The 23,940-nt window shown below is 53.0% G+C and overlaps 1 protein-coding gene and 1 pseudogene across 2 annotated transcripts in view; both read left to right on the top strand.

Moving 5' to 3' along the window:
• Positions 1-14,259, top strand: part of LOC107137180 (cytochrome P450 26B1) — a 15,295-nt gene extending 1,036 nt beyond the window's left edge. For both annotated transcript variants that reach the window (XM_015479518.2, XM_048804123.1), the window contains exons 2-6: positions 713-937; positions 9,478-9,753; positions 9,927-10,082; positions 11,524-11,808; positions 12,181-14,259. In XM_015479518.2, the coding sequence (XP_015335004.1) occupies positions 827-937; positions 9,478-9,753; positions 9,927-10,082; positions 11,524-11,808; positions 12,181-12,573 (1,221 nt within the window). In that variant the 5' untranslated portion in view covers positions 713-826 and the 3' untranslated portion in view covers positions 12,574-14,259. The remainder of the gene's footprint in view (positions 1-712; positions 938-9,477; positions 9,754-9,926; positions 10,083-11,523; positions 11,809-12,180) is intronic.
• Positions 14,260-21,340: 7,081 nt separating this feature from the next.
• LOC107136969 lies at positions 21,341-23,325 on the top strand (annotated as a pseudogene).
• Positions 23,326-23,940: the final 615 nt, after the last annotated feature.

Genomic DNA, 23,940 nt, shown 5'->3' on the forward strand with positions numbered 1-23,940 from the left:
GTCCCACCCCGCCCAGCGGGAAGCGCCTTCCGCCGCTCTCCCTTTCCAAACTCCAGGGCGGCGACGAAAGTCCGTCTCAGTTATTTCCAGGGCAAAATGCTTTAGGAAAATCGCGGCTCACGGCCCATAACTCCACCCTGAAGAGCCCGCGGAGGGCTGCAGGGTCCCTGCGCGGGCCACACCGGAGAACAGCGGAAACTCCAATCCCAGTCTCTAGTGACTGCCTCCGGGCACCGACCGCTCACCGCTATAAATAATCTTTGGCCTGCGGCCACCCGGCGGGGTCTCGCCAGCTCGTGGCCCGGAGCCTGGAAATATTTATTCCGAGAGGCTCCCGAGCGCGGAGTGGCGGGGGTGGTGGTGGGGCGGAGGATTGAGGAGTGGGGGGCGGAGGCTTTAGCTTCAGGTCCAGCCATCCGGGATACCTTTTCCCTCCCTAAAGTCATTACTAAAAAACAGCGTCCCGGGGGTGCTCCTGGGCCTCCCGCCTCCTCGCATTATTTATTATACTCTAGGCCCTACTTCCCAGTTCTGTGCACGCTATGAAAAATAAAACCTGCGTGCGTGTCTGTGTGTGATGTATGGGGTGGGGGGGTTGGGGAGAGTTTGGGGGGGTTGGGGATGGGGGAGTTGGGGGGAGTGGGATCAGCTGCCCTGGCCGGCCTCGCAGACCTGTGAGCCCTGAGAGAGGTCTCTTGTGTGGCTCCCACAGGGTTCGGGCTTCCAGTCATCCCGAAGGGAGAAGTATGGAAACGTGTTCAAGACACACTTGCTGGGGCGCCCGCTGATTCGGGTGACCGGTGCAGAGAATGTACGCAAGATCCTCATGGGAGAGCACCACCTCGTGAGCACCGAGTGGCCGCGCAGCACGCGTATGCTGCTGGGCCCTAACACGGTGGCCAACTCCATTGGCGACATTCACCGCAACAAGCGCAAGGTAAGAGCTCTGATTCTTTTCGTCTACATCTCAGGAGTTCACGGAGCCAGCCTAGGAGCATCCCAACTCAAATCTGCACTTTCTTTTGTGCATGATGCTTCAGGACTCCGCAGTTCTCTCCCTAGACGGCTTTCAGCCTGAATCCAGGGCCTATGGAGGCCTTCTTCTGGTCCACTCTCTTGCTGGCCTACTGCGCGGCGGGCACTACCAGGCCCACGGGGGCTTGTTTGAGGGCAGTTTGGACAAACTTTGAACGTTTGAGATCAGGGAGTCCAATGCCTATCCTAGCAGTGTTCCACAGAACTAGAAAAAGAAGGGGGCGGGGCGGGACAGTTGGCCTGCGCTTTCCTTTTCTCCGCTTTTCCTCCGAGAATTGCAAGGACTGATCATTCTAAAAATCAAACCTGGCCCTCCAGCCACAGGTAGCCTTGAGGTCGATGCAAGCGTGTGATGTGCAGGGGGAGCTGGGGACAACATGTGGGCAGCGGTTAGCGGGCCTTGCCAGGGAGAGGTACTGTGAGCTTTGGGCCCCTGAGCGCACCTTTAACCGCAGGGGAAAGGAGAGGGGTGGGAGAATAGCCTGGGAGCGGGCTGAGGATCAAAGTGCCCCTACCCCCAGTTTAAAGAGGAAGAGAAAGTGGGTGTTTATCCTGTGGATTTCCCGAGCGACTGAAAGAGGCGCAGAGGAGGAGAGCCAGCGCTCACTGAGCAAGCCTCCCCGCCCCCTCCCAGAGCTGCGCGGCCACCGCAGCGGCTGCGGCTCTGAGCGCGGGCGGCACGTGCTATTTGAACTGCAGTAACCCGTAAGCTGAGCCGGCGGGCGGGCGGGGCGCCGGCCTGCGGCTTGAAGCCGCCAAAAGGGAGGCTGCATGGCTCCCCCACTCCGTTTTTTCCATTGGGTCAGAGGAATCACCCAAGTTTGGAACCTAAAGGAAAGGAAGAGGCGGCCTCTCATTCCCGAAGGAGTGGGGGAGCGCGGGAGAGGGGAGGGGCAACCCCCACTGCCAGCAGCCTGTGTGCGAGGTGGTCTCGCTGAATGTGGGCAATTGTGCTGTACTCGCAGACACAGCCCATAGTATTTGATGTTCTCTGAACCGCCTGTGAAGAGTAATTCTCCGTGGCAGACAACCGAAGGAAAAATCCAGCGGAGGAGTCTGGTGTGCATGTAACCCCAAGAGTCCCCCGGTAAAGCGTGTATTTCAGAATCTGGAAAGGGGCTCCCAAAGGCATCTCTCTCCCGTCTGCTTTACTCAGAGCTGGAAGCAGTTAACTGCAGCTTGGGGACAAATGTGGGGAGGTTCTGGGAGGGGGGCTCTGAGGTGTTCTGGAGAGTGTTGGGGAGGGGAAGGGGGCTATAGGCTTAGAAATGCAGGTTTTTCAAATGTGGACAGTGATTTTTTTTTTCCTCCTTAGTTTCTGAGTCTCCACTAAAAGCCCATTCCAGAGAATGAGGAGAGAGCTGAGACTCAGGAATAAGTCTGAGATATAAGTCTGCTTCATTTCCTCTTTGTAGGGGTTTGATGCAAAGTGGGACCCTGAGACTTAGGTAGAGCAGGAGGTGAACCAGGTCAAGCAGCAAAGAAATAGCAGGGCAAGGTCTGCAACACAAGTAGTCCTGCTCAGTCCTGCCCATTTGGGGCTGCTGGAAGCTGAGGTGGGGCTAGGTTACTGGGAAGAAGGAGGAGGCTTGATCAGGACCCAGTGTGAGACCCCAGGGGTTACAGCAAGGCTTTCTGATGGCCCTGTTGCCTGGGAGTCCCACCTCTATCTGTCTGACTTGGCTTTGAACCTCCAGTGCTAGGTGGAGAAGGCATACCTGGAAAGACCCCAGGTTTTGGCCTACTTTGTCTGTTTGTAGGCAAGGGGACAAGAAAGAGGACAGCATAGATGAAGTGCCAGAGGAATACACAGGATAGGAAGACTGGGAATTGGGCCGGAGGTGGGGCCAGAAACTGATGACTATGGCTGAGGGATCCAAATTCTCCCTCTTCTGAGCACTTGATCCCTTAGCTTCTTAGAGAATCACTAGAAACCAGTTCATCTGTCTTCAGAACCACAATGCCATAATGGACTAGTTGTGTGTTTGCTATGTGGAGTGTGGCAGAACATAGCCAGACAAAAGGATCCTTTCCCCAAATCTCCATGATGGATGATCCTGAGTTTCCTGAACCACATAGAAAGCCTTGGGTCAGGTACAGAGAAGCAGGAAACTTGATCCTTGCCCTCAAGAAGGAGATTCTGACAGACAGGATAAGAGTACTCTGAGGACTTCTTTTCTGAATACCCATGTTGTCCTGGAAAGATTGGCCAGTCTTTGGGACCCAAGGCCTGGAGAGTACCATATGGCCAGGGTAGGGCTGCAGGATACCACTCACACTACTATATCTAACCCATGCAGTAGTTAGGGACCTGTCTGGAGAGTGGGTTTGCTGGGCTGGACCCTGGCCTGGTTAAGATGTATGTGCAGGAAGTGGGGCCCAGGTGTGCTGGGGCCAGACTGGCAGGGATCTAGAAGCGTCACTGTTTCCACTGGGGCTGGTGGCCCACCCCTTCTCTGGGAGGTCTGGCCAGATGTGCAGGGAGGGGGCTCCTCACTGCCATCACTGCACTCCAGGTGTTTGGCCTGGCTGCCCTGGTGGTCTGGGGCCAGCTGGGATAGGGTTGCCAGGAAGAAAGTCCAGAAAGTCTTACCTAGTCTAATGGTATCATCCACAGAAGTCAGGCCTGTGCAGCTAAGACTTCAAATTTCCTCCATCCTCCTTTGGCACCCCTCCCCAACTCAGGGTCAGGAGTATCCCTGATGGAGTATGTAGGGAGGGGTATTGCCCAGGAAGGGTAAATGGGGTCTAGTTGGACATGTGGGGGTGAGAAGGTTGTCAGAGACATGGAGAAGGAGTTCGGGGGTGGGGTTTGGGTGCCACACAACAGGATTGGGCATCTTCTCTTTTCCTCTGATGACAGGGCTGGGTCTCTTTGCACTAAGAAATTAGCAGCTTCAATGCACCCCAGAGAGTGGTCCTGAGGTACCCATAGGAGTCTTGGAGAACATCTCAGAAGATACATTTAGCCGTGAAGCCCCTGGACTGGGGACCTCAGAAGTAGTCTCCTTGTCCCTTCTACTCAGGCCCCTGCCGACAGAGCCTTCTGTGCCTGAAGCTGAGGTGGGGGAACAGGCTTTGGAGGCAGAGATCAAGAAGCACTTCCTACCCATCCACCATCCCTCACTGACCTGGCCTTTGGGTCTTGTCCTGGAATGCAGGTGGAGGTCAGGTTCAGGGACAATTCACTCTTCTCACAAACCCAGTATGTCCTGGGGTTTCTGCTGGGTTTACCTAGGAGTTTCCCCAGCAGGAGGGCCTGGGATGGCAGGATTCTGGGGGAGGCCAGCCCACACCTGGCTTTGTGAGGCCTTTGTACCAATGCACAGTCTCTGGTTGCACAGTCACATCCAAATGTCTCAACAGAAGGTCCAACCTGATTATGTGGAAAGGCGGGTGGCACTGACAGGCGGCAGAGCTACTGGGAGCTGTGCCCTAGTTGCCTAGTGTTGGCACAGAGCCTTTATTCTGCCAGCCAAAGTCCTTCACCCAAAAGTTACTGTAGCACCAGTGGTACGGGTGCATAGGGCTGCTGAGTGGGCGGGTGGCAGGAGCGGATCCCTCTGAAGGTCAGTGGGGGAGGAAGCTCATGGTCAGCCACCAGGGTGCCTCCCTCTGCATTCCCTTGTGCCAGGCAGTGGGCAGGTGGGCGGGCTGGGCATGGGGGCAGCCTCCTCCTGTTTTTCCTCATTATGTCCTTCTTCCAGGGGCGGGGAGTACAAGGCTATGGTGCAGATTGATGTGTCTGCTCACTCTCCCAGCCTTGGAAGACAAATGTGGCCTTGGCTGGGGTCTGTTCTGGCACTGAGCCCCCTGTGTCAGTCTCCCTATCCATCCTGGGCTCCCCAGGCCTAAAAGAAGGAACTTCTTTAGAAATGCTGACAACAACCCAGAACAACCTTAGCATGGGCCTTACCCTTAGAATAGACTGGGTCCATCGCAGAGGATCCTTTCAGATTCCTAATTTCAGAGCCCATCAGTGCTGGTAGATGGGGTCTGGAGTAGTGGGAGGCACAGGGCTTCAGGGTCCCTGCTGGGTGTGGCCAGTCATGCCCTGCACTGTGACCTTGGGAGGCCCTTCTTGTGAGTCTCAGCTTTTCAAGGGGATTTTGTTGTGGCTGGAAAGGAGGAAGAGCAAGGGGCCATCTTTTGTGATTAGGGGCTCAGCAGGTACTTGCAAATGCTGCCTCCCCTCCCCCACCACCTTGGTTGTATGTGTTGAAGAATTAGGGCAGTGGGGTGAGACCATCAGAGCTGGAGTCCAATGGGGGACAGGCACTCTGTTCCTATGGACACAGGGAAGGGACATGTGCAGGCTGGGGAGGGGGATGTCTGGGCCCACCCCTCCCAACCAGAGGTACTGAATGGGGATGGGTGCAGGGTGAAGTCTGAGCCCAGTGGAAATGCAGGCAGCTGGGAGATGACTCCTCTCTTGTCCCCCTCCTTGGATATAAAGTACACACCTTGGCGTCACCCCTGTGCGGACGGATGGCTTCCTCGGTGGCTGCCTGCCTTCTGTTATTCTTTCCACTCCATGGGCCTGGCTCTGGTGGCTTGGCCAGGTGGCTTGCCTGGGCCCCCACCCCTCCTGTGCAGCCGCTTCCATTCCTCCCAGTCTGAGTCACTGGCTGGGGCAGTGGGCTTCCTCTTCGGCTCTTATCTGCCCATCTGTTTGTCCAGGCATCTATAGCTGCCAGCAGATGAGAGAGAGGTTACCTGGTCAGATGGGGTGTGGGGTCTCACAGATCCCCCTCCCAGGGGCACTGGATGAGAAGCAGGAGGGGCGAAGAGACCTGGCGGCAGGGGAATGGTCAGGACATTTCTAGGAACAATTACAGGGAATTGAAGCCTTATCAAGTTCCAGTGGGGCCCCAGGCCCTTGTTGTGGAATTAGCTCCCCTTCCCGAGGGAGGGAGAGAGCAAAGACTTGGGCTCTTGAACTCATTGTGTTGTTAGGGACACTGGCGAGGTTTGAGGGTTATCCAAGGATATGACTTAAGGTGGGAGCCCATCCTCCCTCCTGCCCCTGTCCCCGCAGCTCCCACAGGGACACAGGGATGAGCATTCCCAAGTCTCCTGGGACCCTCTGCCCGTGCCCTCCCCCCACGCCAAGTCTGGTGCGTGGTCCATACCTGCAGCTCCCTCTGCAGAGCTCTGCCTGGACCTGGGCTGGTTCCCAGTGACCTTTGTCCGGCATTCTTGGCTCATTTTTGGGAATTCCCAGGGAAGCCCCAGAGGGAAACGAAGCAGGCCTGGCTCCGATGATGACTGTGGTCAGGCCAGTCGGCTCTGGGGGCCGGAACCCTCCTCTCTTCACATTGAGCCACTCCCGGGCACCTTCCCAGTGTGCCCGAGTCTTGACCCCAGCAGGCGGCAGCCTCAGACCCAGCCCGCCCCAACTGGGCCCAGGCCTCCCTCTGCCCTGGCGGCACCTCCGCCTCCGCCCGTCCTTTGTGGTGGGCGGTGGTTTCTGGTCTGCTCTGGCTTTGGGAAGTGGCTGTGTTGTTCACCCTGGGCACAGACCCAGGGATGAAACCCTGGAGTCTTCCCAGTTCCTGGGAGGACCCCATGCCTGTGCAACAGCTGGGCTGGAGGAGGGGCATGGACTTGGTGACCTCTGAGCAAAGCCCGCCCAGGGCTGGGGTGCCTGCCACCCACCTTTGTGTGACTTCTCCACCTCAAGGGGGCTCCAAGGAAAATCGGGACAGCTGAGTATGAAAAAGACCTTGGAACATCCGGATGGCCCCCTCATAAAACCAGTGGGAGAGCTAAGACCCAGGGCAGCAGGAACCTGTTGGCTGTCACTTAGCAAGCCCGAGATTGGTCTGGACAAGAGCCCTGGACCTGGCTTCAGTTCTTTTTTCAGCGGCTCCACCTCAGAGCCTGCAGGGTACCAGGGAGCTCCTGGTCTTACTCAGGACCCCTTTCCACATCTAGGTCAAATGTGGACTTCCTTTCTTGGAGTCCCTTGCTCAGTCCCAGGTCCCTCTGGGTCCTCTGTCTTCTTGGGTTGTCAGGGCCCTCCAGGGCTCCAAGCCAGAGGAGGTGTGATTCAGCTGGCCATCACTAGAGGGCGCAGGGAATGTAAACTAGTGGACAGACAGGACTTGTCAGTGGTCCTGTATGGCTCTTCCTCAAGGGGCAGGGGAGGCACGTCCATCCCCTTTGAAAACTCTGGGATGGCTCCTCCTGGGTCACCGTAGCTCAGGTGGGATGTGAGAATGGGGGCCTAGAAGGCACTCTCCAGGTGGCTTATGCATTGTTGGGTTTTGGGCTACTTACAGGGATTAGCATCTATTTGGCAAGTGGTTATAGTGTTCAGGTGCTCTGTGGGTTGCGAAGAGGTCACTTGGTTCAGCCTCACCACTTTATAGAGAGGAAACTGAGATTTGGGACAGGGTGACTTGGCCACAGTCACATAGTAAGTTGGTGGATGATCCCTGATTACAGCTCAGGCCTCTTGGTGCCTGGTCTCTTTCCCCATCACCCCACTGTATCCTGGGACCTAGCTGGCTTTGACTTTGGCTGGTCCTGGTGCGTATAGCCTTTGCCATATCCCCCTTCCATATGCTCATTTTGGGGCCCAGGTCTTTTGGGTGATGGGGGCCCTGGCCATCCCCTACCCTTATCCCCTCCATAACAGTATCCCTAGTCTGATCAACTCTGAAAACTGTGGCTTCCAGTCCCCTCCTGCTCCACTGCCAGCTTCCCTACAGAGGCCTGGTCACTGCAAAGTTGTCCTGACTCCCAGTCTCATTTCCCAACGAGCTTGTTCACTTCTGTGCAGCACTTTCTGCACACCCCCTAGTTTCTTGGCTGTTTTGTAAGAGTCCTTAGTCAGCTAGTGTTGGGATCTTGGGGCAGAGCCCCCTCCCACCCATCAGGACCCCCTTTCCAGACTCCTAAGGACACCATAGTGAGGGCTGAGCACACAGCACTGCTTTTATTCATAATCCTCCAGGACCCCTGGAAATTCTCTGGGACCCCGAACCTGGGCAGGGTGTGAGTGACTCATATAGGCCTGAGCGGACCTAGGGGACCTCCTATCATCCTTCTACTTTTCAGCTGTCCCTTTGTAGCAGGAGTGGCCCCAAACAGTGTGGGCCTCTCTGCCCCTCACTGGTCTCCCTCCCCCTCCCTCTGCCCACCGGGGAATTTCGGAATGAAAGTGCTATTGTGCTCGCCTGGCTGGGCCACTGAAGGGCCAGCACTGTTATTCCTGCAAACCAGCCTCTCATTAGCCATGCAGGGCTCAGGCCAGGAAAATGTTACCTTTTCCTTCTCAAGCTGACTGCAGGGGAAATTCTCACATTTACAGTTTGTGCGGTGGTTGTGTTTGGGGGGCAGGGGGGGAGGGTGTGCGCATGTGTGTGGTTTGCATGGGGCCATGGGGGCTCCTTCCTTGCACTGCCCTTCTGCTCTCTGACTTCACCTATGACCCTTCCCTAAGCTCCAGTGGGAGGCACCCGCTTCTGCTCTAGACTCTGAGGGGTTATAAGTGAGACCCACAGGCTGTCAGTAAATAAACTAACACCCTTCCTCTCCTGCATACCTGGGGCAACTGTGAGTGTATGTGTGGGGGCTGCTGAGCCAATCACGAGGCTTCAAGGCAAGGGGGGTGGAAACAGGGACTCCTTGACTACTTAAGATGGTCCTGGAAGGTGCAGGGAATTAAAAGGGCTTCTGCTTGTCTTTATGATCTTTTGGGGTAGAAAGCCATTGTCCTCATTTCTGCCTCTGGACCCAGCCATACCGAAGACATTTTAATGGCACAACTATTAATAAAGACCCTAGAATTCCTGCCCAGTGGTTGTTGCATGGGAAGTGGGAATAATTTTGGTTCCCAGGAAGTTCTGCTTATACTAGAATTATGGTCCACTTGCCCTTCCATCAGGGGAGTAGGAGAGCTGTTGATTGCTCTCCTACCTCTTCCCTGTCCAGGTACTCACAGGTGACTCAATTCTGGGAATTGGGGAATGGGCCCCTGCAATGGAAGACAGCCTCCCTGCTCTAGCTCCGCTTGCCCCACCAAGGCTGGAACAGCCACATGCCCCCAGACTTTTTGGCAGCTGGACTGCAAAGTCCCCAAGGCTTTGCCATTGTGTGGAGCATGTATTTTTCTGGGGGCTGAGGAAAGAGATGATAGCCAGGTCACCCTGCGAGTTATGTGGAAATTTCTGGCTTTGAGTAAAAATGCTTATGAATTGTGTGTTCATTTTGTCCTCCCCTGCCTGTCCCTCCCCCAGTCAAGGGAAGTAGAATGAGGTTCACATTGGGGGACCCCACAAGGGCCCTGTGTCTGGAGGCCCCTGGGGCCTCAGCAGGAGGGAGAGAGGACGGGGTGTTCCCTGGTTGTGGTCATGGGATCTGTGCCTCCACCTAGCAGAGTGAAAGCTGGTCAGCTTAGGGGCCAAGCTCACTGCCTGCCTCTCTGCCCTCCAGATCTTCTCCAAGATCTTCAGCCATGAGGCCCTGGAGAGCTACCTGCCCAAGATCCAGCTGGTGATTCAGGACACGCTGCGTGCCTGGAGCAGCCAGCCCGAGGCCATCAATGTGTACCAGGAGGCGCAGAAGCTCACCTTCCGCATGGCCATCCGGGTGCTGCTGGGCTTCAGCATCCCTGAGGAGGACCTCGGGCACCTCTTTGAGGTCTACCAGCAATTTGTAGAGAATGTCTTCTCCCTGCCTGTTGACTTGCCCTTCAGTGGCTACCGGCGGGTAAGCACCCAGGGCCTGGAAGGCCACCCTTGAAAACGGACCACTGTAACTGTGAGATGGGCACGGGGCACCAGACTCAGGGGAGAGGTGTCAGTGGGAGGGTGGGCTGGAGCCTCCCCTGGCAGTCCTGAGGCCCTGCCCTTCTTGTGGCTGACTGGCCCTTTCCCCCTCAGGGCATTCAGGCTCGGCAGATCCTACAGAAGGGGCTGGAAAAGGCCATCAGGGAGAAGCTTCAGTGCACCCAGGGCAAGGACTACTCGGATGCCCTGGACATCCTCATCGAGAGCAGCAAGGAGCACGGGAAGGAGATGACCATGCAGGAGCTGAAGGTGGGGTGGGGCGACTCCTGCAGCCCGTCCTCTGTTCTGGGGCCTCCCCTGCAATGGGTAGAAAGGCGCCTGGCCATTTCCTCCTGTTCTGGTCTGGCTCTGCACATGTGTTCTGAGCAGCTGTGGCTGCCGTTGCACCTGGGCTGGAAGGTGCTGGACAAGAAGCCGAGCTGTGTCCTTGCCCACCCGGCTGTGAAGGATACAGTGGGGCCACCCTGTCTGCCCACAGCAGCAGAGGGCTCAGGGCTGTGCACACCTCCGATGTACCCATAATCACATCTACCATTTTTTAAGAGGATGCTGGAAATTGGTGCTTAGGCAGTGGGTTGTGGACGACACCTTATCCCCACAGAACCTCCCCCGCACCAAGTTCATTATCTCAGTTCATTTCATGGCCACCAAAGGAAACACAGGTCTAGAGAGGAAACCACTTGCTTGAGGCCAGCATCAGCCTTGGGGGAGATTTGGTTCTTACTTGGGCTCTCCTCCAACCCCCAAGACTTCTCCAGTGGGTGACCCTTTGAGCTCTCTTCCTTTACACCTGCCTAAGCCTCACTGGCCTACAGTCACCTGAACTGCTCACTCTGGACCCCGTGCACAGCTTCCCTGCACTGTCTGGGGTGTTCCACCTGAGGAATGTCCCCAGACTCTGCTCACCTGCTCACTTGCCACATGCCACAGACACCCTTCCCTATGCTCTTTCATCCCCTGTTCTTGCCCCAGCTTTTTCCTTAGGAGGAAGGAAGAGGTCACAATCACTTTCCCATTTCACAAGTTTTCATGCCATGGCAAGTAAAGGACCCAGGCCCCTTCACCACCCCTCTGGGCCCAGCATCCAGATTTGTAAATGCAGGCTTCAGAATGAAGTGGCCTGTGGGGACTTTTCTGTGGAGCCCCATGGCCCTGAAGCCCCTCTGGGGCCACCTCCCCTCAGTCTTCCTACTGTAGTCCTCTTCCAGGTCTTCAAGGATATGGTCCCAGGCAGCCTCCAGACCCTGTCTGCCCTTCTGGCCACTAACAGGTGTCCCACTTCCAGGGATGAAGGAAGGAGCCAGAGCCAGGAATAGGAAGGCCAGGGCTCGGACCCCATTATCTGCCATGTGCATGGTGCCCGGCTCTTCTTCTGTGAGCTCATAGCACTGACTAGGCCTGTTGCTACTGGCCCAGGAATCCAGCAGTGAGTGGAAAGTGGCCCTAACCTAAGGATTCAACTGGCTAGTGTTTCTGCCCTGGGTGGCAGCCGGGTGTCTCCTGCCCAGCCAAGAACTAGCTGTGACCCCTGTGTCCACGGCAGTCCTAAGTTTCCAGCATATGAGGCTCAGGGCAGCAGTGCAGGGCCCAGTGCAGATGACCCTGTGTACTGGGGACCCTGGCACAATGGGGCTGCCCTGCTTGGCTGGTCCCAGATGGCCAACAGCACCTTTCCTCTCTGCTGCTGCAGGATGGGACCCTGGAGCTGATCTTCGCGGCCTATGCCACCACGGCCAGTGCCAGTACCTCACTTATCATGCAGCTGCTGAAGCACCCTGCCGTCCTGGAGAAGCTGCGGGAGGAGCTGCGGGCCCAGGGCATCCTGCACAGTGGCGGCTGCCTCTGTGAGGGCACCCTGCGCCTGGACACGCTCAGCGGGCTGCGCTACCTGGACTGTGTCATCAAGGAGGTCATGCGTCTGTTCACGCCCATTTCTGGCGGCTACCGCACCGTGCTCCAGACCTTCGAGCTAGATGTGAGGCTGGGCCCGGGGTGATGGCTGGGATTCAAGCTGACTCATAAGAAAGGACCCTCTGTACCTCAGTCTGATGGGGAGACAGTGATTGATTTCAGGGAGCTTTCAGGCAGGGGAGAGACACAGCCCCAAATGCAGAGTGGGGAGAAGCCAACCTGGTGTCATGGAACCGCCTGTGGCGTGTACACACAGGGGAGTAGACCCGCATGCTGAGCGGGCCAGTCCTGGGGAGCCCCGGGGGTGGGGGAGATTTCTCTAGGAAGAGGCAGGTCTTGAGCACCTGGGATGGGGAAAGGCAGCTGGGCACTCCTGGGCCCTCCCTCGGCCTCCTCCGGTGCTCACACCCCTCTCCCCAACCCCATCTTGCTCCAGGGCTTCCAGATTCCCAAAGGCTGGAGTGTTATGTACAGCATCCGGGATACCCATGACACGGCACCTGTGTTCAAAGACGTGAACGTGTTTGACCCCGACCGCTTCAGTCAGGCGCGAAGTGAGGACAAGGATGGCCGCTTCCATTACCTCCCATTTGGTGGCGGGGTCCGGACCTGCCTGGGCAAGCACCTGGCCAAGCTGTTCCTGAAGGTGCTGGCGGTGGAGCTGGCCAGCACCAGCCGCTTTGAGCTGGCCACCCGGACCTTCCCCCGCATCACCTTAGTCCCTGTCCTGCACCCCGTGGATGGCCTCAGTGTCAAGTTCTTTGGCCTGGACTCCAACCAGAACAAGATTCTGCCCGAGACGGAGGCTATGCTGAGTGCCACCGTCTAGCAGAGCTCAGGCCCATGCGCACCTCCACCCAACCCAGGAGAGGGGGTGGGGTGACAGAAGTAGAAACCTGTGTGTAGGAGGGGGCTGGAACCTGGGAGGGCCAGTGGCCCCCATACTTGTCCTCCCCCAGGCACCTCTCCTTGGAAAACCCTACCGAAAGCCAAAAGGGTCCCGTTCTTTCAGAGGACCCGGCTCCCCTCCTGGCTCCTGCTCTCTCCAGAGTCCCCCCACTTCCCACCAGCTTAGCTCTTGGGAAAGGGCCTGGCTGGGCTCTGCATGCCCGTTACAGTGTTAAGTGTCAGTTGGCTGTGCTGCAGTGTACCTGTGACCTGAACTGGTTCCCTCCTTTGTCTTTTAGTTGGCGGCCAGGTGGTTGTGCTGGGGGAGGGAGGAAAAAAGGCCCCCGCCCTGTGCTCTCTTCAGCACCCCACTCCACTGCTCAGACAGTGCTCCTCCTGCTGTGGCTGGCGAAGAACAGCATCCTGGGTAATCCAACACAAGTGCACCTGAGCTGGGAGGGGTTGCCACCAGCCTAGAGGGCACCTCCTACCCAGCCCTGCCAGTTTGGACATTTGAAATTACCTATTGCTGCTACTAGTTCTCTTCTCGCCTTGGGGCACAGGAGCCCCAGGCCTGATCCCCAGCATTCTCCCTGGTGCCCCTGGGCAGGTGCACTGACATCCCTACCCTTCTCCCAGGCGGGACCCCACTGAGCCAGGCACTCCCTGCTCTACATACCAAACGGAGGCCCTGGGCTTATCCCTTGCTCATACCTGCCCTCCTCCAGAGTCTGTATTTATTCACTGATCTTGGCCATACTGATATCTGGAACAAATATCTTCTCCACCTAGCCTCCATGCCATCTGTCCTCCTCAGGACTTCTGTGAATGAAGAGGAAGGGGTCTTTAGTCAAACCCAGCTCCTCTACCCTTTCCCCCAGCCAAGAGCTGAACAGCCTTCTGTGCTCCAAATTAACTTCAGAGCCTCACTCTCGGCTAAAATCCAGTGTCTGCCTGTTGTCACCTGGTAGAGATGGGGAACTAGCCCATTGCCGCCTCCTGTCCTGTCAAAAGTTCTGATCGTGTAGATTTGGAGGCTACCACAATCTCTTACTTGGCCACTGTTCACCCCAGTGCCCCCCAACTCCACTAATGAGTATGGGGCAGGATACGGGTTCTTCTGACGGAGCTTGAGGCCTCCGTCTTCCTTTCCTTAACCCTTACCCTTTGACCTTAGCCCTTGGGAAGGTGACCTTGAAGTCCCTTCCACCTCTATGCCAAGCCACTGTCTGCTTAAGCCCAGCTCAGGGGTGTGGGGAGGAGGAGGAGGCAAAAGCAAGAGGGGAGGAGGAGAAACTTCCCCAGAGCTGATTCAGGCTCTTGAGGGGCCTGGAGGCCCAGGGGGGAGGCTGAGCAGAGCTGAGGAGGAGGGTAAGTGCCATTTGTCAGAAGGGATTTGGTTGTGGATGGGCCAGTCGGGATGACCGGATAGAGGAGGAGTCGCTCCCGCCACTGGTGTTTTGAGCATTGGCAATTGGGATGCCTCCTGGGAGTGGTTTTGAGGGCCTTTGGTGAGTCTCTAAGCAAATTTGTCTGTTTTCAGAATTTTCATTGCTTTCTGTGTTTTCCTTTTGCTTTTTGATGTTATAAAAGCAATGAATCCTCTTTAGTGCAAAAAACAAAACAACCCCAAAGAAAGTAGCACATGAGGATCCCCCAACTGCCAGGCTGAGCAGCTCAGTGACAGTGGCTCTTGGTGTCTAGTGGGAAGACCCACGAAAGACCCCACTCACATCTCCCCAAAGGGATCCTGATCAGGGTTGGGGTCACACCACACAGAATGTCCTATCATTGCCGATTCCCAAATGTTTCATTTTTTTTTTTTCACTACTAAAAAATCAGTGTGGGACAGACATAGTGGCAGAGATGGTGAGATTTTTTTTAGCAAAATCCCTCAGTCCCCTCTTCCAATTCTAAAAAAAAAAAAAAACAGACCAAAATGTGTGAAGACTCACCAGAGCTTGCAGAAGAGCTCTCTGATGGTGCATCAGAATCTGTTATCCACAAAAGAGACCACTGTCTGGAAGGTTCAGTTTCCTTCCAGTTGATCCCACTCGCCCTGAACCGATGGTTTCAGACTGAATGTCTGGGAGTGTGCAAGTCCGGCCCTGGCGAGGGGCAGGGGGCTGCAGGGTTCTGGAAGGCCTCAGTGGCCTTCCCTTGGGGGGCCAGCCTGGGAGGAGGTGGAGAAGGAAATGCTGAGGGGGATCCCTGGGAGGAAGCAAGCAAGGAAGGATCGTTTGCCCCACTGGGTCTCAAAGGAACAGGCAGAGGAGGGAGGAAAGCTCTTGACTGGCCCACAGGACAGGTTGCCCCCTGTCACCACGTCTCCGTCTCTCCTCTGTAGCTCTGTGTCCGGGTGTCCGTGCCCCTGTGTATGTATGTGTGTTTTATTGAGGTAGCATTAGATGGGTGATGTTTTCTCACTTACCATTCCTAACTATTGTAACTTGACATTAAAAAGACAAAACCCCACAAAACTCTCCTTGCCACAGGCTTGCAGATTGAAGCACTTTCGATGTTGGGCGCTGGCGTTTGTGTTCTGGGCACCATCCTGACCCTGCCCAGATCGCTATAATATTATTTTATACACAAAACTTTTTTTTTTCGTAAATGTTATAATTTTGTGTCTGTCTTTATAAACTATTATAAGTACTATTTTTGTTATAATTCAAAATAGATATTTAGTATAAAGTTTTTGCTGTTAAATATTTGTTATTTAGTAAAATATGAATTTTTCTCTATTGTAAACATGGTTCAAAATATTAATATGTTTTTATCACAATTGTTTTAATATTGAGAAAGCACTTGTGTGTGTTGTTTGGATATGGAACTGGTGCCGTGTGCGTGTTTTGCCGTCATGTGGTTTTAATCTGTATATAATATTCCATGTAGCATATTAAAAAAAAATGAATGTTGTGCATTTTGTGATTTTGGAAATACTCAATGTGGCTCTTTTATAGGCTTCCATAATAAACCGTGGGGACTCACCCTTGTCTCCTTTGCCTCTGGTCTCTGACTTCTAGCCTCACTGAAATGGGCCTCCCAGTCCAACTAGGCAGGAAGTTCCTCTCTAGATCCTCTGTTCTGGGAGGCCAGCCCCCTGTTCCTTGCGTGTAGGGCACAGAAGTCTGTGGCAGGGTCTTAGGAGAAGTAGGTTCCCCTAGAGAGGAAAAGATGTCTCTGGTTGGTTTTTTGGGGAGGGGATGGCAAAGCTAGGAGGTCATTCTCCTGACCTAGAACGGCCAGGTGTCTCTGGGCTGGACATGGCTCTGTGGACCTGTCCTTGGAGTTCATCTTGTTTGAGCAAGGACACTGATGTCCATAGCCATGTGGCAAACAGAGGAACAGGATTCCATTCTCCAGACTTGAGCTTTGGGCTCCATATCAGCACTTCAGAAAGCCTGTGTTATGATTGTTGCAGGATCAAATAGATCCCATGATCAAATACCTGGGAAATGGGCTAAAGAAGATAGGCAGGCTCTTGTATTGCAGGACCTCTCTGAGCTTTGAGGCTCTCTAACGGGCAGAACACGTTCAGGGGACATAGGTTGTAGAATTCTACAAGCCTATTTGTCATTTTTATTGCACTTTGTGAAAAGCACCTCCATGCCATGTCACAGGGCCCAAGGTGAGGGCCACCAAAGGACACAGCCCTTAGTGCTGAGGTACACAGTGCCCACCAGTGTTCTAAGGATCCTGGACTTTGGGTGGTGATGGTGGGGATACAGGAGACAGAGCCTAGGCCCCCACTGTGCACATTAGGAAACAAGAAGGACCACAGATGTCCGGGCAGGTTCTAGCCCCTGCCACGCCCTGGCCTCTCCCCACAGCCTGGGGTGAGAAGGGCCCACCCCTGAGCCACTTTGAGAAAAGCTTTTTGTAACTGCAACGTTTCTTTTCAATACAGTTAGTCAGTCCCAATCTCAGCTGGGAGCACCCTGGCCCAGGCACACCCCAGGATGCAGGGCCTCGCCCCACCTGGGTCAAAGAGCCTGGCCACCCAGACATCTGGCAATGCCACCAGGCGGGAGGTTTAGCTGCCCCACAGCCTACTTTTCCGCCAGCTTCCCACTCCACCTTGCCCATCATCACTGAACCCCCCAGCCCTCCCCCCTTCCCAGGGTAGGGGACAAAAGGGGAATTCCCCCATTTTCCATGAAAGAAGTCTTGGAGCAACCACGACAACCTAAGGCCACACAAAACTGGAGGAAGGGCAGTATTCCTCCCATGCCACGGGGCCAGGGGCACTCTCCCACAAGCCTCAGCCCCCGCGGGAAGCAGCCATGAGAGGCCAGAGGGCTGGGGAAGGCTGCCAGGGGAGGTAGTGGGCTCTCAGAGTGTAAATTCCCTCTCTCCTGGTGGGACGTTCTGTGTGGCTGCGGAGGTGAAGGAAGCATGGCCCTGGGTTGCCCTTGGCCTGACCACCCTGCTGTGGGATGGCAGGTCAGTGGCTGGCCCTGTCATCGCCCGTCTGGCCCTGCTACTCCCCCGTGGGCCGGGTGGGTCAATGACGTCCGCCTGCCTGCATGCCCCCCCCTTTACAGCCAGCTGCCAGCCCCTGGGATCTCCTGACCTGGAAGGCGAACACAAGCCGCTGTGGACAGGCAAACACGGACACTGTTTGTCCAGGGATTGGGGCGCCAGTTTGGAGGGAACTCGGAGACCGCACATTCTGCCACCTCCCAGCGCTTTTCCAAAACAGCCTGGTCTTGGCTGGGCCTGGCTGCCCAGGGCCTCAGGGGGCTGGGAGCCAGGGACAGGGCAGAAAGAAGTGGGGCCCTGGGGCCAGCAGGGTGAGGTGACCAGGGGAGGACAGAGACAGCACTTTGGCAGCTCGACTCAGCTTGATGTGCTTTGGAGGGTGCTGGGTGGGGGTGGGGTGGAAGGCGAGGGAGGGGAGAGACTGTGTGTCTGTGTTGGGGTGAAGTGAACTCACCTGGCCTGGGCGCCCTCGGGAACAGCTTCATTTCTGGGAGAGCTCTGGGCACTGAGCACAGCTTAGACCCACTGGTGGGTGCAGCAGGCTGGGCTTCAGCTTGGCTTTGCAGCTCCCACCCAACCGCTTGTTCCCGGGAAGAGGTGGGTCTGGCTCAGGGTTTGTCCTGCCATGGCTGTGCCTGCTCGGCTTCCCAGGAGACCCCATTCCAGCCCACTGAGGCTTGGGCCCTCCCTGCCAAGGGGACCCTCACTCTCTTCCCCAAGCCCTGGTGCCCCCGCTGCCTCCAACTGGTTCCCCAACCTACACAGCAGGTGAGTGACGGGGGATCCCAGATGGGCTTCCATGATGCAGGATGCTCTGCCACTGCCTGCTGGGGGAGCTGGGTCTGCCCTGGAGGCCATTTGAGGCATGGGGCAGGCGGAGGGGGGGGGGTTCCTTGCTGGCAGGAGCCACATGGCCCAGGTGCTGGCCTAACTGGGGATGCATTCTCTCCAGAAGAGAATGTGGGTGTCTGAGAGGCAGGGGTGCTTGAGAAGTGGTTGCTTGGATATACACCCTACCCCTTCCTGGTTGGTCCACACCCTCAGAGGCCATCTTTCCTTGCCTGGCGTAGACCTGACATACTGGCATGGCTTTCCGTCACACAAATTCTTCCCTGGGACTCTCTGAGCACACAACAGCAGAGGCCCCCAGGCAGCCTCTGTGAGGACTTTGATTGGCCCAATTTGGTTTTTGTTTGTTTGTTTGTTTGGTTGGTTGGTTGGTTTTTTTTTTTTTTTTTTGGTACCTGGAATTGAACCCAGAGCATTTAACAACTGTGCCACATCCCCAGCCCTTTTAAAAACATTTTATTTAGATACAGGGTCTCGCTGAGTTGCTAAGGGCCTCATTAAATTGCTGAGGCTGGCTTTGAACTCTTGTACCTCCTGCCTCAGCCTTGGATCTGCCAGGATTACAGGTGTGCACCACCAGGCCTGGCTGATTGGCCCACTTTGAAGTCCATGCCTGCCCTGGCCAGAAAGATGACCTCCTCTGATTAGTCACCATGAAGTGGGATTGGCAATCCAAGGTAGAGGGGAAGGTGGTGGGAGGGGACAGCTGGGGTTGAAAGTACTCCAGGGTACAGCTAAGGCTGCAGCCGGGCAGAGCCAGCACCGGGGCAGGGATTGGGGGGGGCCCGGGCTGCTGAAGTCATGTGCTGGGGTGCAGCAGAGACCAGGCACCCAGTGACATCTTAAGATGGAGATGCTCTTAGTGAATTCCCTGCTGCTTCACGTGAGGTTGTTTGAGTTGTTCTGATGACAACCGCTTCTCCTTCTAAACAAACCCTGCCGCGCATCCCAGGGCTGCAGGACTGTGTTTGTGTGTGCACGCGTGTGGGCGCGTGTGCGGGTGATTTTCATTTTGACATATTATTGATTCACACAGAAAAGCCTAGTACACAAAAGGTCCTGTGTACCCTTCACCCAGTTTCCCTCAATGACTCCGTGCACACTCAGAGTATAATATCACATGGGGATTCATGGAACCACCACGATTCCAAAACCTCCCCCTCTTCTCAGTTGGCTCTCAGTAGCTACTAACCTGGTTTCCATATAGATAATTATTTTCTTCTCAAAAAGGTCATATTAATGGAATCACACTGTGTGCAATGATTTGACTTTATTTTTTCCTACATAGCATGATGGAATAATGCCTTTAAGAGCCAACCAAGGCATCACGTGCATCTTTTCCGGTCTCTTTTGGTTGCTCAGTAGTATTGCACAGTGTACATGTACTCCAGTTTGTCTTACCATTCACTCACTGGGGGACTATTGGGTTGTTTACAGTTTGCCTATTACACATAGAACTGCAATGGGCATTTGTGAATGGGATATTTTGTGGACTTTTTTTTTTAAGTTTTATTTCACTGGGATAAATGTCCAAAAGTGTAAGTGCTGAGTCATATGGAAGTGGAATGTTTAATTTTATAAGAAACTATTGAACTGTTTTCCAAAGTGGCTTTGCTCTTTTCCATTCCCACCAGCAATGTATGAGAGACCTAGTTTCTCCACATCTTCACCAGCGTTTGGCATTACAACTATTTTAGTTTTAGTTATTCTGATGATTTTATTGTGGTATTTCATTGTGGTTTTAATTTGCTTTTCCCTAATGGCTAGAAAGGTCAAACCTACTTTCATGAACTTATGTGACATCTGTAAATCATCTTGGGTGATACATTAAACAAATTTTGTTACCATGACAAAATACCTGAGATAGCTAACTTAAAAGGAGGAAAGGTTAATTTTGGCTCATGGTTTTAGCCTAGGGTCTTGTTGCTTTGGGCCTGTGGTGGCACAGTACATGATGGCAGAAGCATGCGGTGGAGGAGGTATATTCACCTCATGGCAGCTGGAACGCAAAGAAAAAGAAAGAAGAGTGGCCAGGGTCCCAATATCTTCTTCAAGGATATAGCCCCAGTGACTTAACCACCTTCCACTAGGCTCCACCTTCTAAAGGTTCCACCTCCTTCCAGTGACACCACAGCCTGAGGACCAAACCTTTAATACATGAATCTTTGGGGCATTCAACATCCAAACTGTGGTGGGTGGCAAAAGTGTTTACTCATTTACTAATTCATTTTTTTCTTCTGCTAAATATTGGGATTTTAAAAAATATTCTAGAAACTAGTATTTTGTTGTATGTGAGGCTTGCAAATGTTTTTTCCCATTCTGTAATTTGAATACTCATCCTGTTAACTGGATATTTTGGAAAGCAAAGTTTGAAAATTTTTATCAGGTCCTAGTTATCAATTTTCTTTTTATTGATTGATCTTTTAATGTGAAGTCTGAAACCTTTGCCTAGCCCTAGGTCTTGAAAATTTTCTATTTTTTCCTAAAAGTTCTGTAGTTTAATATTTTACAGTTAAGTCTGTGATCCACTTTGTGTTAATTTTTAAAAGATGTAGGACTTATGTTGAAGTTCTTTCTTGGTTTTTATTTTCAATCTGTGGATATCAGACTATTCCAGCATCATTTGTTGAAAAGGCTACTTGTTCTCTATCAAACTGATTTTGAATTTTCTTTCTTTCTTTGTTTTTTATTTTATTTTTTGGTACTAGAGACTGAACCCAGGATTGCATAACCACTCAATTACATCCCTTTTTATTTTGACACAGGATCTCACTAACTTGCTTAGAGTCTTTCTAAGTTGCTGAGACTGGTCTTGAATTTGTAATCCTCCTGCCTTATCCTTCTGTATCCTCCTGGGTCACTGAGGTTACAGACATGTGCCACTGTGCCTGGATGCATCATTGTTAAAAACCAGCTGGGTATTTTTTCATGGATTTATTTCTGGAATCTCTTCTTTTCTTGGATCTACATGTCTATGCATTTGCTAATATCACATTGTCTTGATTTTGTTTCTTTATTTTTTAATATATTTTTTAGGTGTAGATGGACACAACACAATGCCTTTATTTTTATGTGGTGCTGAGGATCGAACCCAGGTCCCGCCCGTGCTAGGTGAGTGCTCCACTGCTGAGCCACAATCCCAGCCCTGATTTTGTTTCTTTTTAGTAAGCCTTAAGATCAAGTAGTGTGAGTCCTTCTACTTTATTCTTCCTTTAAAAGATTATTTTAGCCATGCTAGAGCCTGTTCCTTTCCATTTAAATTTTGTGATAAGCTTGCATATGTGAACAAAAACCTTGCTGGAATTTTTATAGTACTTTTATCAAACCTTTAAATCAATTTGGGGAGAATTGATGTTATCAGTATGTTGACGTCCATGGACATGGTATGCCATTCTATTTATCAAGATCTTCATTGATTTCTGTAATCAGCATTTAGCATTTTTCAACATACAGATCATGCACATTTCAAATATATATATATGTGTGTGTGTGTATTTAATTTCCTTTGCAGTGATTATAAGTGCTCAGTGTGTGTGTGTTTTTTTTTTTTTAATTAATAGACTATTTTAAAGAGCTGTTTTAGGTTTACAGAAAAACTGAGCTGAGTTCTCATGTGCTACCCTCCTCACTTTGTCCTATTTTTAATATATTGCACTAGTGAGGTTTTACATTTTTAATTTCAGTTTCCATATATTCATTGTTAGTATATAGAAATGCAATTGATTTCTGTGTGTTGATCTTTCAAACTTGGTGGAGTGTTTTAGAATGACTGTTTTGTTTGTATGAGATCCCTTGGTATTTTCTACACAGAATTATCTGTGTATGTCATCTGCAAATGTGGATATTTCTTTCTTTGCCCCAATCTATACTCCTTTTCTTTCTTTTCTATTACAGTTGCTAAAACTTAAATATTATATTAAATAAGGGTGGGAGTGTGAACATCCTTACCTTGTTCCCAAGCTTAGAGAAAAGCATTCAGGCTTTCCATCATTAAGTATGCTGGTCCCTATATTTTATAGATTTTTTTTAATCAAATTGAGATAGTTCATCTTTATTCCTAACTTGTAGAGTCCCTTTCTATTCCTAACTTAAATCACAAATGGGTGGTGGATTTTTGTAAAATGATTTTTATGTGTCAGGAGATATAATCAGGCTAGACAGAGAGCTGGGCCGACCACACAGTGGGGCTGGAGATCCTGTGTGAGCAGGGTTACTGGATGGAAGGTCGTGGCGCTGGGGAGCTGTGCAAGATCCAGGCGCACCTCCAGTTTACGCAGCAAATGCTCGATGCCGCATATGGGCTGAGTAAATGCCCAAGTTCTTAAGGTGCAATCCTGGGTATGCCCTGCCTCCTGCATCCTGCATTCCCCTATTCCTCATCGTGCCAGGCTCTAGCCCATTCGGTCACTTCCCCGCAGTTCTACTCTGATGTCACCTTTGGGATGCTGCTGCTCCAGGCCACAACAGGCTTTGTTGCCTTTCTGTGTCTACCACCCCGAACGTCAGTTCTACTTAATCTTACTCGTTTGTCTTCCCACGGGAACATAAACTCTCTGAGAGCAGCGACTTTAAATAAAACTGTCTGATTTTATTGCGATGTTCTACGCTGTAACAGTGCCTCCCCAATGCAGAGATAATTTTTAATGGCTGAGCACATTAATGCGGGAGCCCAACTTTCTAGGTGAAAGAAGCCAGGATGAAGGCAATGGGTAGAAACACACATGGCACTTCTGCAAAGCCGAAAGAATGCACGTGGAGGGAGAGGAGATGATTCCAAAGAACGGTTTCCAGGGAGATCCCGGGTGCTAGGTCTCGAGCTCTGCCTGACCGGGCTCTGGTGAGCTGTCAGTATAGTGCAACAACCTTCAGCCCAGGTGAGCGCAAGCGGAGGCCACAGGGAGACCGTAAGTCCTGTAAATGGGCCTACAGCTGCACCAGACCTTTGAGGCAGCCATTCTTACTCAGCTGCGCCCAGGATCCCAGATTGACATCTACACGCAGGGGCTGCAGGCAGATGGTGGACCCTACCCAGCTTGGGTGAATGCAGCCACGCTGGCCGTTGGATGCTGGGATACCCATGTGGGACTCTGCGCATGTTCAGCTGGTTTTGTGGAAGGCACAGCCCTGGCAGACCTCAGCCATGTGGAGGAAGCAGCTGGTGGTCCCCACCCAACTAGCCCTGGCCCTGCTGCCAGCTTCAGGCCAGATTGCGCTGCTTGAAATGGATGCCTGGCTGCTTTAGGGCCACTGGGAGCAGGTGCTAGAGGCCGCTGTGCAAGCCGTTAGAGGTGTGCACATCTTGTTGGACCATGTGGTACCGCAGCATGTGCGTGAGGCATCTATCTTCCTGGGGGACTGAGCACCCAGCCACCTATGTCCAGAATAAAGTCCTGCTCCTCTGCTCAACAACAACAACAACAACAACAAAATGTTGCTTTAAGCAACTAGTTTCAAGAGGCCCATACCTCTAGTCCCAGTCACTCAGGAGGCTAAGGCAGGAGGACCCTTTGAGCCCAGGAGTTGGAGGCCAGCCTGGGCAATATTGGATATCTGAAAACTTAGATGGTACTGAACTACAAATACTCTTTTGCCCCATACCTGAGACAAAAGAAGAAAGGAGAGGAAAGGAAGACAAACAGGAATCGTTTTCAGAGTGCTTCTATGCACAGGTTCACCTGCGTGACCTCCTTATTATTGTGGAAGGAGTTGTGTGCAAGCATTCAGAACCTACAGATGAGTGAATGCAGGTCACAGAATGACAACAAGCTAACCTGAGAAGACATGGCCGGCCCAGAGCCTGTTGGCAACAAGTGGAAACTGGGGCCCTCGGACATGGGCCCTGCTCAGGGTATCCACTGGTTCCAGCGACTCAGAAGTTGAGGTGGCAGATGAAGGCACCAAGGAAGATGGACCAGTGGTGGTCCAAAAAAAAAAAAAATGGAGAGCCCCAGCAGGAACAGGCTGAGGGGTCTCC

Source organism: Marmota marmota, unplaced genomic scaffold, assembly GCF_001458135.2.
Source record: "Marmota marmota marmota unplaced genomic scaffold, marMar, whole genome shotgun sequence".
Taxonomy (NCBI): Eukaryota; Metazoa; Chordata; class Mammalia; order Rodentia; family Sciuridae; genus Marmota; species Marmota marmota.